This window comes from Barbus barbus, assembly GCF_936440315.1.
Source record: "Barbus barbus genome assembly, chromosome: 20".
Lineage (NCBI taxonomy): Eukaryota > Metazoa > Chordata > Actinopteri > Cypriniformes > Cyprinidae > Barbus > Barbus barbus.
In genome coordinates this window covers 16,202,004-16,217,336 of record NC_136748.1, presented here as the reverse complement: position 1 = coordinate 16,217,336, position 15,333 = coordinate 16,202,004, and the positions used below count along the sequence as shown (strand labels likewise).

Genomic DNA, 15,333 nt, shown 5'->3' with positions numbered 1-15,333 from the left:
CCAAACAGCTGTAATTTATGATATCATTAAAAAACAAGAAGATTTAATTGGGTTATAAATATCTTATTTACAATTACTGTTAGCAAAATATGACATTGTTGTTGAGCACTAAGTATGTGTTTTAACCATGTAGGTCCACAGCTGGTGGCTGTGCTGTTGCCCATCCTCATCTCTCTCCTGCTGGATGAGAATGCTTTGGCATCGGCTCCAGCAGCCTCTCACTCACTGCACGAGTCCGCCTTAAGAGACCTCATGCGCATCGGCCCTCAGCACTCGGCTGTCTTCAAAGCTCTGATGGCCTCCGCCCCGCACATGAAAGCCAGACTGGAGGCAGCCGTCAAGGGCAACCAGGAGAGTGTGAACACTAAGGCACAAGCACCTCGAGTCATTAGCAAAAACACGCCCAGCATTCAACTGAAGATCAATTTCCTGTGAATCCTCCTGACTGGATATGATACGAGTATTACGATTTTAATGACAGTGAATGTTGAGGTGTTGTTTTAATCGGTTTTGTTTTTAAAGATAAATCAATTTAAAATTTGTGTCATTTATTAATTGTAGTCAGTTTTAAAACTTCTTTAACCTCTATGAGGAACTTAATACATATTTACTCAGAAAGTAAGGGGAAGTGTTTCACATGAAGAACAGCTGATCCATGGGAGTGAATCTTATATGGTTACCATTTACAGTCGTGGTCAGAATTATTGGCACTCTTGATAAATATGATCAAAGAAGGCTGTGAAAATCAATCTGCATTGTTAATCCTTTTGATCTTTTATTTTAAAAATTCACAAAAATCTAACCTTTCATTGGAGAATAAGAATTTTAAATGGGGCGAAATATCATTATGAAATAAATGTTTTTCTCTAATACACATAGGCCACAATTAACGGCACCCTTTTATTCAATACTTTTTGAAACCTCCATTTGCCAGTTTAACAGCTCTAAATTTTCTCCTATAATGCCTGATGAGGTTAGAGAACACCTGACGAGAGATCAGAGACCATTCCTTCATCCAGAATTTCTAAAGATCCTTCAGATTCCCAGCTCCATGATGGTACTACTTCTCTTCAGTTCACCTCACTCATTTTCCATAGGGTTCAGGTCAGAGGACTGGAATGGCCATAGCAGACGCTTGGTTTTGTGCTCAGTGACCCGTTTTTGAGGTTTGTGTTTGGATTATTGTCCGGTTGGAAGATCTAACCATTGCCCAATATAAGATTTCTAACAGAGTCAGTCACTTGTTGTTGTTTTTTTTATCTGTTGGTATTTGATAGAATCCATGATGCCATGTGTCTAAACAAGATGTCCAGGACCTCCAGCAGAAATATAGGCCCATAACATTAAAAAATACAGTAGTATATTTCATTGTACACATGGGGTACTTTTTATCCCTGTGTTCACCAAACCCATCTTGAGTGTTTGCTGCTAAAAAGCTCCAGTCCCATTTGAAATTCCAGTCGTGTGTGATAACTGAATATGCTGGAGTTTGTTTTTAGATGAGCTAGGAGAATTTTTCTTGAAACTCTCCCAAACAACATGTGGTGATGTAGGGGCTGTTTGACAATTTTTTTTTTTTTTTTTTTTAAGGTTTTCTGACCCCGAGACTCAACTATTTTCTGCAATTCTCCAGCTGTGGTCCTTAGAGAGTCTTTAACCACTCAAACTCTCCTCCTCACCGTGCATTAGGACGATATAGACACATGTCCTCTTCCAGGCAGCTTCATAACATTTTCTGTTGATTGGAAATTCTTAATTATTGCCCTGATGGTGGAAATGGGAATTTTTACTGCTCTAGCTCTTTTTTTTAAAGCCATTTCAGTAATTTGTTAAACTCAATTATCTTTTGCTGCACATCAGAAATATATTCTTTGGTTTTTCTCATTGTGATGGATGATTAAGGGAATTTTGGCTTTGTTTTCCGTCCTGTTTATATTTCTGTGAAACAGGAAGCCATGGCTGGATAATTTCATGTTCATAATCACCCTGGAGTGCTCAAAATTGTGAATATGACTGGGAATATACTATAGAGATATTTTACTCATAAGAATTTCTAAGGGTACCAATAATTGTCCAACATGTATTTTAGAAAAACATTTATTTCATAATGAGATTTCCCCCCATTTTAAATTGTTTTAGTTCAATGAGAGGTTAGATTATTATTTTTTTTTTAATAAAAGACCAAAAGGATTAATATAATGCAGGTTTATTTTCAGAGCCTTCTTTGATCATAATTACTAAGGGTGCCAATAATTCTGACCATGACTGTATATAAACTTTTTGTTAGTTTAATGGTTAGCTTGCTAACAAGCTTGAATAATTTTCATTAACTCGATTATGCATAGCATGCATTTTTTTGTGAGAAGTGTTTTATTTTACAAAGAATGCAAATCATTAATTTCTCACTGACATGTTGCAGCTCACGACTGACTTTACATCTGCTGACTTTACATATACAGTTTTAGTACATTTTAATATAAATTTAAAATGTGTTAAATATTTTAAGTTGCGTAGAGATAGTTGCACGTGTTGTGAATGTGTATTTATGATAAAGCATTACAAACAGATGCTTGCGTCACATCACTGCACTGATGCTTTGAATACATCTGCAGTACGCATTCATATGGAAGCCCATTTCTGCTACATAAGAAAGAAATCATGGTTTGGTAAATTATCATTGAGACAAGAAGTCAAAATTGTGACATACTAAGTTAAAACTGAGAAATAAAGTCATTTTTTGTAATAATTGACAATTTTGACTAGCACAATTTAACAGTTCATGTCAATTTTGACTCATCATAGATGCTTAGTGTGTCAGTTTTGACTGTCAATACCGACGTTAAAATGGTACTTACTTACAAACATATTTGACACTTTTTTGTTTTTTCTGTATTCTCATTATGCATGCAAATATGTATTGGCATCACTTTATTTCAACACAACTATCTTGCACTTGCACTGAGTAAAAGTAAAAGTAATAGATTAATCCTACTTGAGCAAAAATATTAAACAAGCAGCAAATTAATATTTACTACTATAAACGCACTACTAACAAGTTTACAATGCAAATGGAAGAGTTTCAGCTAATATTGGACCATTGTTTTTCTGCTAGAAGCTGCAATGATCAAGTACAATTATGCATTTGTAACCATACTGTATGTTGTCAATTGTACAAATTCAATAAGGAAAGATTAACATTTATTTTCTGATTATACTGGAAAAATAAAGTCTAGTTTTGCTTCAAGAGTCGCATTGGTTTTAATTTACAGTGGGACCTGTAAAGGACATTTGCAGTTTTTTTTTCCTCACTGTGCATAATATGTCCAAATATTATGCACTGCTAGGATCATTAGATAAAATGCATAATGCATTTCAAAAGATTCAATATGAACGTTAACATACTAAAACATTGCTTGATTTCAGAGAGCATGTGTCACACTGTTCGCTTTCTACAATTGTGCAATCTAGGTGAATGGTTGATAATGTTTTTGGCGACCTCGTTGACTGTAAATGGCGAGGTGTTTTAGCGCCCCCTGTCGCTTAGCCGCATCGCTGCGTGTTCCTAAACGCTGCTGCGGAGCCTCGTGATATGCTGAGCCTCGACTAGTGCTTACGACGGCTCTCCATTTCACTCAATATTTCACCCGACGCCTTCCCGTTCACTTTGACCTCTACCTTACAACAAGCAGAAGCGGGGAATGAAGCAATATTCACATCTTGCCGTCTGACTTAACTTCATCCCGAGACGAATTTTGTCCACCCTGTTTGTTTTTCTTGTCTTCTCGTCGTTCGGCGATAAACGGTGAGTGTTTGTGTCGCTCGGCGGAGGGTTTGTTTCTCTGCCTGACAGACGCGTTCAGGCCTCGGGCTTCCATTCAACTTTAGCTCGCGGATTTACTGGTAAACACAAGGCCGCGTTAGTGTTACTTGGTTTTTTTGTGTTTTTACCTTAAAATTGCTTTCAGACCGGTTATATATGTGGATGGAAGACATATCCATGCCCAATACCAATAAAGTAAATGAAGTTTGGGATTAATTAGGTTTGTCGAAGTGACGCTACCAGTAAGTTACGCATTTTAGCTAATCCCAGCTAACTGAACCTCGCTTTCACAACAGATAATTTGTTTATACTCATTTGCTGCGGAAACATAAGGTCAAATATGACTTCAACGTGAAATTAAACGGGTTTTGACTCTGTCGTAGTGTGTAAGCTAACACAAGCTGTTTGAACTCAAGAAAGAGGCCATATCAGGACAAGAATGAACGTTAATGTATGACTATTTTTTCGCCCAATTTAACTTTTCTAACGTTTAATCACAGTTATGGAGTTTGATAACGTCATATTGTTCATGGTTAGAGATTTTCAGGGTTAATTGGACTATTTGTTCACCTGCTCGGCTCTCATTGTCATGTTAGATGGCCATACATGAAGTTAAACACGCGACATGATATTATAGCTCAAACTCTATGCGTGTATCTTATTAACGCTCAAAGGTGCCGTCTGTGTTCATTGTGAAGGTGAGGTTTTTATTATGCTGCTGTATAGGCTGGTGTCATGATGACATCGGTTGCAATCAAGTTGTTTTTTGACTCCTTAGTCAGCTGCACTGGCAGAAAGTCAAAGAACATCATTAGAATCATGTTTGTCCGTCAGATATCACGAATGCAAGAGCCACGGATCAGCTGAATGTCTGCCTTGCTGCTACTTTGATTATTTGACATTTTATTGATCTCTACAACAGCAGACAGAATCTAAAAATACATTGCTGCCTAAATTAACTTGGACTGGAGCTAGTTTAGTATTAGAAACTACCTAAATTTCTTCCATACTCGTAATCAGTTTAGGTGGGAATGAGTTTAATGCTTTAGTTAACACCGTAAAATACCTTTAATATATAATAATGGTCAGACAAGTCTCATTGTTTATGAAATGGAACACTTTATTAAGTCTGTAGACAGAATATAAAGGAAAGGTTTGCATATGTTCTGTTTTTATGCATCGTGTTTAATGCATCAAGCTTTGGCCCATATGGTATGATATGAGGATATAGTACACTCGAGGAGGGGAAAAAATGGCAATTTTATTCAGAGGCCCAAATATATGCAGCAGAGGCCCAAATATGTGCAGTTGTTACTTTTATATGGCCAAAAGGTAAGATGAAATTCTGATTGCTTGTAATGTAAATCAGTGAGATGTTACAGTGTAATAAAGGACTATTAATGCTTCTTAATATTAGTTGTTACTCTGTGCCTACCAATAATACATTTTAGTATGATAATGTTTAAATGATTGGTTTTATTATTGAAGTTTTGTAGTTTTAACTGTGGGTAGCATAACGTAAAATGCAGTTGTATACTTTGATGATTCAGAGATGTACAAATAAAGGTTCCTCAAAAGTTAGATATATTGTATTTGATAAATTTTTAACATGATTTTTTTCTTAAAAACAATCTGTATGGGTTATCAAGTAAACGTAAGTTGCTATTAAGTAAAATATTTCACCGCAAAAATACCTGTGGACTATGAACTGAAGGGTTTACACGAAGAATTACACGAAAAGAACTATCGATCAGAGTGCAGAAGGCATGTAGTAGATTGTGTACATGTTTTTCAGCAAAGTTGTGATCGTGTTGATATTTCAGAGGCCTTAGCAATTCATGTATCGAATATGGTACAGTATGCTTTATAGGGTAAAGTTAATAAACAACTTTAAGATCTTAACAATATGAAGATAAAATTGTCATTACTGGATTGGTGGGCTAATGGTCTTGAAATAAACAGATCCCATTCATTTGAAGGTAGTATAATAGTAAACTTTCTGAGTTTTCTTTCCAAGGAGAGAGTGTAACCCAGGGCTATGGCATCAGAACTTGTTTTCAGAAGTCTAGTATATTGAATGCATTGTGTGGTTCACAATGGTCCAGTGTGACTGTTAAAAACAGGTTACAAAACTAGAAAGAGCAACTTGGGAAATGTCAGCTCATGAATTAAAAGTTATGCTGAATGTGACTTAGGGGTGTGCGATATGACGATTTTTGATCGTGGACGATAAAAATGTCTCCACGATCTGCTTTTGAAGAAATATCGTAGTATCGCGCTACCGCGCACATTGTCAAATACAGTTCTGGCGCCGCCGTCTCTATGTACTGTACAACACGACATACAGCAGTAGAGTTACTCTGACAGGACACTGCACTTATTCGCGATCGCAAAAGTACATTATTTGCATACAAGCCTTGCTGGTTAAATGTTTAATTCGCGCGCTGGTCTGACGTGCGCTTGTTCTGAGCGCATACACCTGAAGCACGCGCACTAAAACGCCTGTCTAACAGCGCCTGATTACTCAACTAAGTTATATTTTGCGCTAATACTGTCAAAACACACAAGGTTTACATACAGACTGAGTTGGTTATCTCTAAAATGAAAGTAAATAGTTAAGAGAGAAACGGATGCGTGCCTGTACTGTATATTAGATGCGTGCAGCTCTTAAAGGGACAGGACACTAAACATGCTGTCGACTGTCATTAAAGGGATAGTTCACCCTAAAATTGAATTTCTGTCATTATTTACTCAGTGGAAAACCAAACAGTTGCTGGTCTACATTGACTTTGATAGTAGGAAAGAAAAATCCTATGGAAGTCACTGAGGACCAGCAACTGTTTGGTTTTCCACCTTCTTCAAAATAGCATTTATGTTCAGCAGAAGAAAGAAACTCATTCAGGTTTAAAACAACTTTTGAGTAAATGATGATATAAAAATACAACATTATGACAGAATTGACAGACAGATGACAGAATATTAATTTGTGGGGGAACTATTCATTTAACGTTAACAAAACAACAAAACACAAAGAGAAAAATCACTCACTATTCTTGACTGAAAAACTTTAATACAGTTGCTTTAGGAATCAGTCTATCTAGTGTTTTATTTTTATATTTGTTCATTCAATTTCATTGAATGCTCTGCTAAATACACCTATTGTACCTGGAAATAAAGCACTGTTTGTTTTATTTGTATATTATGTGTATTTGTAATGTGTATCTTTGTTCTTATTTTTTAATAAGAAAAATAAAATGACAAAGATTTTTTATCTTCACCCACTTTGGCCTAAATATCTGCCATGCATCTTTGTCTTTCTAGTTTGGCTGTAATGCTCAGACAACTTGTAAAACCAAAATAGTAAAACTAACAAAGAATCGGGATAAAAATCGTGAATCGTGATATTTCTATAAAAAATCGTGATATGATATTTTTCCCATATCGCCCACCCCTAATGTGACTGCTATGGAATATAATTGTCTAATCTGATTTAGGTATGAATAATCACAATCAGGTGACATATTTAAACTTGTTTTAGAGTAGCGAAGTAACATGGTGTTCCTGTGTGTGATGTGGTGTTTTTGTCCTCTCCATCCAATAAATCCAACAGTTGCTTTGAATGTCAAGTTCAACAGGACATTCTTCCTGAATCAAGCTAGTCACTTAATCTGTTGATAAGTGGATCTCTCAGTTAGTCTCTAAGGAGGTGGTGGATCTATCTGAGGCATGCCTGTCTGTAGCCACCCGGGCGGTAATGAAGAACAGACTTTTGCTATTTCTCACAAATCTCCCATTCTAATGAATTTATCCTCATGCTTGGCTCAGCTTGTCTGTCTCAGGAAAGTTGTGATGCTTTTTCTTTAATGGTTTGTTTCTCAGAACAATAAAAGTGTAGTGATTTCTCAGCTTGTATTGCCTACTGTGCGTCTCTGAAAAGCTGGGCTGTTTGGGCCGTACAGTGCGAGTCATTGATGAACTATTCATCATGCAAACTGTTGTTGGCCAAGCTTACTGATCAGCTAATCATAGCGATTTCTTTCAGTGCTTTGATTAAAGGCATCAGTTGATCATGTTTATAGTCTGTTTTACTCCTTTTAGTATACCTTTCAAGTTCATACATTTTCAAGGAGTCATCTGCTCCACCCGTTTCATTATTACCCAAGAGTATTCATTCTGTTATTTAAAGGTTGTGTTTTCAGATCGGCGCCAAAAAGTAGGAAGTTAAGGCCCAAGGCAACATTGCAAAGGTTTTTTTTGTGTGTGTGGTGTTTTTGTCTCCTGTTGTATCCTAGATATCCTTTCTATGCTCAAATTTTGTTCCTTTTTCTCATGAAGGTGAAGACTTGATGAGACCACAAGAGGACCAGTGACTGCCCCTGTTCATTTCTCTCCTGCTGCTGGCAGGGTGACTGGGTGTTAGGTGGATAGGGTAGTGGGGCGTCATGGCGGACGTGGACCCGGACACATTGCTGGAGTGGCTGCAGATGGGACAGGGTGATGAGAGGGATATGCAGCTCATCGCCCTGGAGCAGCTCTGCATGCTGTTGCTCATGTCAGACAACGTTGACCGCTGCTTCGAAACGTAAGTCTGAATACTGATGAGGTGCCAGTTCTGGTGGGCTGAAGGGTTTATTACTTTTGATAGCAGCAGTAGAGCAATTCATAACTGTTGAATATTGTGCAGAATGTAAATTGCTTGAAATTTTAGAGTGCCATGAATCTTCTATGATTTTTTTTATTTTTTATATCGATATTCCGTTTTGGAGAATCGATACAGTATCGCCAAACAAAATATAGCGATACTCACGTGTATCGATATTTTCTTACACCCCTACTAACATGTATTATTATTATTAATTTGTACAGTTTTTACTTGTCTTAAGTAGTCTAGAATTAAATTTGGTAGTCAATTATTGGATCAGTAGTGTTGTGCTGATTTCTCAAACTGAGTAAGCCATGGCAGGACAGTCGCAATAGCTGCTGAAGATGTTAAAGAAAAACAAGGAAGCACCGCAGTTGTGTGAGAGTATTTTGGTCTTAAGTGTGACGACCCTGCTCAGTCACAAGTGGTTTGTAAAAAGCTTTATCATAGGTAGTGGTTACCCAAAGGGGAAATGCAACAGTCCTCTTAAACCCAAGGACAACAAACTGCATGAGCGTTTTTTTGCACAAAGTTTGCACACGTAAATTAATCAGGCCTGTGATTTTTGTTTATTTACAGTTACAGTTGTTTACCATTAATTAAGGATAAGTTTTTACAGCATGTCACTTGAGTAAGAGATATACTGTTCTCTTTGAGAGGTTGGATTAATGCTTAATTTATTTACCTAGGAAGAACTAGAGACATTCATTGGATTTTATTTTCTGGCTTTAAATAATAATAGAAACTGACACATTTTTAGGTTTATTGCATCACATATCACTGTTGTGTTATCTAACACGTAAATCTTGTATCAGCATTTTCCCTCCATGTTGTGCAGACCTAATAACCCTTCATTTCACTCTAACACTGCTGTCTCATCGCCGTAGGTGTCCTCCACGGACATTTCTCCCAGCTCTGTGTAAGATCTTCCTGGATGAGAGTGCACCAGATAATGTGCTGGAAGTGACAGCCAGGGCCATCACCTACTACCTGGACGTGTCTGCAGAATGCACCCGCAGGATTGTGGGAGTCGATGGAGCCATCAAAGCCCTCTGTAACCGGCTGGTGGTGGTGGAGCTCAACAACAGGACTAGCAGAGATCTGGCTGAACAATGTGTAAAGGTAAATATTGCTATATTTACTGCCAAGACTTTTAGACTTGTTTTTTTTTAATCAATTTGCTAACATGAGTTTAAACAATTGAAAAGATGCCCTATGAAGCTGTTTTTGTATTGTGTCATCAGGTTCTGGAGCTGATCTGCACACGGGAGTCTGGAGCTGTATTTGAAGCGGGTGGATTGAACTGCGTGCTGAGCTTCATTAGGGACAGTGGTCATCTTGTGCACAAGGACACATTGCACTCTGCCATGGCAGTAGTTTCTCGCCTCTGTAGTAAGATGGAGCCACAAGACTCTTCCCTAGAGACATGCGTGGAATCCCTCTCTAGTCTGCTGAAACATGAAGACCACCAGGTAGGACATGAGTAACACTTAAAGGGATAGTTCACCTGAAAAATATTGTGCTATTTTTTTGCATGCTGTAAGGCTTCTCTAGCATTTTTTTGTGAGGAATGGAAACCATTCAAAAGTTTGGGGTCCGTATGATTTTTGTTACCGTTTTCTTTTTTCTTTTTTTTATGCAAGTTGTTGTTTTTAAGTCTCTAATGCTCAAGGTTGCATTTGTTTGAATACAGTATTTTTTTTTAGACATTTAAAATAGCTCTTTTCCATTTTTGTGTAGAAAAATGTTTTTTCCAGTTATGGCTAAGCTGCCTTGTCTCATGATTCTCAACAAGTCATTCTTTAAATAGAAAGCTCAAAAGAATAGCATTTTTTTAAAAAAATATAAATATTTTGTAACATTATAAATGTCTTTTAAATATAAATGGCATTTAATGCATTAATGATTTAATGCATCTTTGCTGAATAGAAGTGTTAATTTCTTTCTTTAATAACAAAAAAAAACTTATGTACCTACATTTTTGAATGGTAGTGTAAAGGCATGTTCATACTAAGAACGATAACTATAAAGACGAATTTATTAGCGTCCACACCAGCAGACTATATCGTCTGTGCACGCTCATCTGCCACTTAAAATTAGAGATGTTCTGATACCCATTTTCCCTTCCTGATAGCAACTCCGATACCTAGGCTCAGGGTATCGGCCGATACCTGGGTGTGTATCTGGTTATACAGATGTATGTACTGCTGGCCCTGTATGAATTGATACAATTATTTTATGGTGTGCTTTACACACACATGGTGATATTGAAAGATATTGTGTATTATATATATTCTCATAGACATATAGTATCTCTCAGAAGTGAGTACACCCCTCACATTTTTGTAAATGTTTTATTATATCTTTTCATGTGACAACACTGAAGAAATGACACTTTGCTACAATGTAAAGTAGTGAGTGTACAGCTTGTATAACAGTGTAAATTTGCTGTCTCCTCAAAATAACTCAACACACAGCCATTAATGTCTAAACTGCTGGCCACAAAAGTGAGTACAAGTGAAAATGTCCAAATTGGGCCGAAAGTGTCAATATTTTGTGTGGCCACCATTATTTTCCAGCACGGCCTTAACTCTCTTGGGCATGGAGTTCACCAGAGCTTCACAGGTTGCCACTGGAGTCCTCTTCCACTCCTCCATGACGACATCACGGAGCTGGTGGATGTTAGAGACCTTGAGCTCCTCCACCTTCCGTTTGAGGATGCCCCACTGATGCTCAATAGGGTTTAGGTCTGAGACATGCTTGGCCAGTCCATCACCTTTACCCTCAACTTCTTTAGCAAGGCAGTGGTCGTCTTGGAGGTGTGTTTGGGGTCGTTATTAGGGGTCGACCGATATGTGTTTTTCAGGGCCGATGCTGATACCGATTATTACAAAGTAGACCGATAACCAATATATTGAACCGATATATATGTCTGGTGTAAAATGAATGTCAAAATTAAGAATAACAAGGGCTCTGACAAAAATGGCCTTCCCTAGTGTTGGTTGCACTTCTTACTCTTGTCTTCCCCCATGCATCCATCTACAATAAGGGTAATATATAAAGAGAGAGTTAAAAGTGGGGCCACTGTATGCTTCATGATTAAGCCTATGAATACTAAATACTAAAGCTAAACAGCTTGGGGAAATGTAAGTATTTGGCTTCAATAATTTACATGTTAGAAATGTATGTGTAATAGCATAACCTCTCATAATTCTTCATTAATTATTTTCGGTTGACTAAATCATAACCTACAAGAGGGGACTATTCAATTCATCATCTAATGCACATCAATTGATTAATTTAAAAAGCGCAATGTATATAATAAGTGTAAATAATTTAATTGTCTGCATAGCTCCATTGTAGAAGTTGCGAAGAAGACCACAACTGTTTTAATGAAACTATAACACTAATAGCCTGTTATAGGCTCACTTGGTTCAATAGCCTATTGAAATGTCCCAATTTCCGTAATCATAATCTTGGCCTATGTGACAGTAACTTAATCTTGGCCTATGTGACAGTATCTTAGTCTTGGCCTATGTGACAGTAATTTCCATTAGTTTTCATTTACAGTGCAGTGCAAATGAAGGCATACAACATTAATTTAATTTATCTTTTAATCAAATGAGAGTTAAACTCAAATTTGGCAAACAAATGGGTTTACTATTAAAATTAAATCATGGAAGAAATAGCGTATTGTGTGATTGTTCTTTTAAACAAAAGTTGTAGTAATTGTAGTAGTATTATTAAATAAACCGAACTTTTATTTTGACGGGTTGCCATGAGGACCTCTTAAGTTTCTGTAGCCTATTTATGATATGACGATCGTTTTACTCAAACGAAACAGTCAAATGCTCATGAAGTAACTCTCAGAGCAGTTCTGGGGATGATGTTCATATATTTATGTCCTCATTTAGTGACATGGCAGATGCGGAAAACACCGCGAGCGTCGCACACTTCAGTGTGTGTGTGTGTGTGTGTGTGTGTGTGTCAAAACCGTGTCTGTGCCATTCACATATACAGAGACACGCCGAACATGCAGAATTCATATTTAAATAGTCTTTTTGCAGCTTAATGTTTACAGATAGTCCATATTGTGAGTCGATTTAAGTGTACTGACCTACTTTTGATTAATTCATCCAAACTTCCGTGACTCCGCGTTATACAGTAAACGCTGGATTCCGCGATTCCCCCTGCGTTTCCCCCATCTCGGAAACCATAAATAGATAATATTGAGGTTTTTACAACTTCAGTGTAGTGGATTGTAATTTATTGCAACTTGAGCAACGTCTGCTGCTGCCTTTGAGAGATAACTGATGCGTGATGAAGCAGCACCAGTTAGCAAGCGCTTTCGGTGTGAGAGTGCCTTTAGTTTTCCACGTTGATTGGTCGGACTCCTGACTCTCAAAAATCAGATGCGCGGTGGGCGGAGACTGCTCTAGGCCACAGAGTGGTGAGTTCCGACAGGCTGCATCAGAGCCAAATAGCGCGTTTCAAAATTAAATAATTTTATCGGCACATCGGTTTTGAAAATGACCGATACCGATTATCATAAAAATGCTTAATATCGGTGCCAATAATCGGCCAGGCCGATAATCGGTCGACCCCTAGTCGTTATCATGTTGGAATACCACCCTGTGGCCCAGTCTCTGCTTCAGTATGCCATAGAACATGTTGGCATTCATGGTTCCCTCAATGAACTGTAGCTCAGTGCTGGCAGCCCTCATGCAGCCCCAGACCATGACACTCCCACCACCATGCTTGACTGTAGGCAAGACACACTTGTCTTTGCACTCCTCACCTGGTTGCCACCACACACGCTTGACACCATCTGAACCAAATAAGTTTATCTTGGTCTCATCAGACCACAGGACATGGTTCCAGTAATCCATGTCCTTAGTCTGCTTGTCTTCAGCAAACTGTTTGCTGGCTTTCTTGTGCATCATCTTTAGAAGAGGCTTCCTTCTGGGATGACAGCCATGCAGACCAGTTTGATGCAGTGTGCAGCCTATGGTCTGAGCACTGACAGGCTGAACCCCCCACCCCTTCAACCTATGCAGCAATGCTGGGAGCACTCATACTTCTATTTCCCAAACACAACCTCTGGATATGACGCTGAGCACGTGCACTCAACTTCTTTGGTTGACAATGGCGAAGCCTGTTCTGAGTGGAACCTGTCCTGTTAAACCGCTGTATGGTGTTGGCCACTGTGCTGCAGCTCAGCTTCAGGGTCTTGACAATCTTCTTATAGTCTACGCCATCTTTATGTAGAGCAACAATTCTTTTTTTCCGATCCTCCGAGAGTTCTTTGCCATGAGGTGCCATGTTGAACTTCCAGTGACCAGTATGAGAGAGTGAGAGCGATAACACCATATTTAACATACCTGCTCCCCATTCACACCTGAGACCTTGTAACACTAACGAGTCACATGACACCGGGGAGAGAAAATGGCTAATTGGGCCAAATTTGGACATTTTCACTTAGGGGTGTACTCACTTTTGTGGCCAGCGGTTTAGACATTAATGGCTGTGCATTGAATTATTTTGAGGGGACAGCAAATTTACACCGTTAAACAAGCTGTACACTCGCTACTTTACGTTGTAGCAAAGTGTAATTTCTTCAGTGTTGTCACATGAAAAGATATTATAAAATATTTACAAAATGTGAGGGGTGTACTCACTTCTGTGAGATATTGTATATAGATATAGACATTATATATAGATATACTCTGGTGAGTAAACAAAAAATATAATATATAATGTTATGTTTGTATTGTTTGTCATCTGGGAAAAATCATTCTGAATTTGATTCCAACGATATCGTTAATCTTTGCCTTTATTGTTATAGCTGTGGTGTGGACTATGCTATTCTTTAAACAGTTTTTAGAACTACATCTTTGTAGTTATTGGTGTGAACGGGGATTAAGTAACTGTTGATTAATAGAAATAAAATCAGGCAGATCAGTTTCAGTCTCTCTTCCTTAGTTATAAAGGACTGACGTTGTTGGTAAAATTATGCACAAATGTTATGTAAACAACTAAATGGTAATTATTGTCCTGGTGTTATTCACAGGTGTCTGATGGAGCTCTGCGTTGCTTTGCTTCACTGGCGGACCGGTTTACACGGCGTGGAGTTGATCCAGCCCCATTAGCTAAGCATGGACTGACAGAAGAGCTGCTGTCGCGTATGGCTGCGGCAGGAGGGACGGCATCTGGACCCTCCTCCACCTGCAAGCCTGGCAGGACCTCTAGCGGAGCCACTCCATCTGCTGCGGACTCTAAACTGAGCAACCAAGTGTCCACCATTGTCAGCCTTCTGTCCACACTGTGCAGAGGCTCACCACTTGTCACACATGTAAGATATATATTCACAGAAATATACTTGTCATTTGCTAGATGTCACACGTACTATGTGTTTCCTCAGTTTTTTATGACGGATCACTACAAGAAAATCCCAGTTTCCTCTGGTTACTTTTTATGAAAGTTTGTGTTGCATCTCTCCATTCAGGATCTTCTGCGCTCAGAGCTGCCTGACTCTATGGAGAGTGCTCTGCAGGGGGAGGAGCGCTGTGTGCTGGACACCATGCGGCTGGTGGACTTACTGCTGGTGCTGCTCTTTGAGGGACGCAAGGCTTTGCCCAAATCTACAGCTGGTTCTACTGGCCGTATTCCTGGTCTGCGGCGTCTCGACAGCTCCGGGGAACGCTCCCACCGACAGCTTATTGACTGTATACGCAGCAAAGACACAGATGCCCTCATTGATGCCATTGACACCGGTGGTTAGTGTTCAAGTTGTGCATGCAAGATCAATATTTTGGACGTTGGGGGATTTTAAGGGCTGTTGTTATTGACTAACTTGTACTGTTACTTTTTA

At 38.6% G+C, this 15,333-nt stretch overlaps 2 protein-coding genes across 9 annotated transcripts in view; both read left to right on the top strand.

The window, feature by feature from the left end:
• LOC306886640 (HEAT repeat-containing protein 5A-like) overlaps nucleotides 1-3,237 on the top strand; it is a 32,227-nt gene extending 28,990 nt beyond the window's left edge. The window contains exon 37 of the mRNA XM_079443928.1: nucleotides 134-3,237. Coding sequence (XP_079300054.1) covers nucleotides 134-435 — 302 coding nt within the window. The 3' untranslated portion in view covers nucleotides 436-3,237. The remainder of the gene's footprint in view (nucleotides 1-133) is intronic.
• A 334-nt stretch (nucleotides 3,238-3,571) lies between these two features.
• Nucleotides 3,572-15,333, top strand: part of LOC306886639 (E3 ubiquitin-protein ligase HECTD1) — a 34,472-nt gene continuing 22,710 nt past the window's right edge. For 7 of the 8 annotated variants that reach the window (XM_079443927.1, XM_079443925.1, XM_079443923.1 and 4 more), the window contains exons 1-6: nucleotides 3,572-3,802; nucleotides 8,156-8,402; nucleotides 9,350-9,584; nucleotides 9,707-9,934; nucleotides 14,533-14,814; nucleotides 14,968-15,238. In XM_079443927.1, the coding sequence (XP_079300053.1) occupies nucleotides 8,263-8,402; nucleotides 9,350-9,584; nucleotides 9,707-9,934; nucleotides 14,533-14,814; nucleotides 14,968-15,238 (1,156 nt within the window). In that variant the 5' untranslated portion in view covers nucleotides 3,572-3,802; nucleotides 8,156-8,262. Of the gene's footprint in view, nucleotides 3,803-7,320; nucleotides 8,068-8,155; nucleotides 8,403-9,349; nucleotides 9,585-9,706; nucleotides 9,935-14,532; nucleotides 14,815-14,967; nucleotides 15,239-15,333 lie in introns of those variants that run through there. The other variant, XM_079443921.1, reaches the window with a different exon arrangement.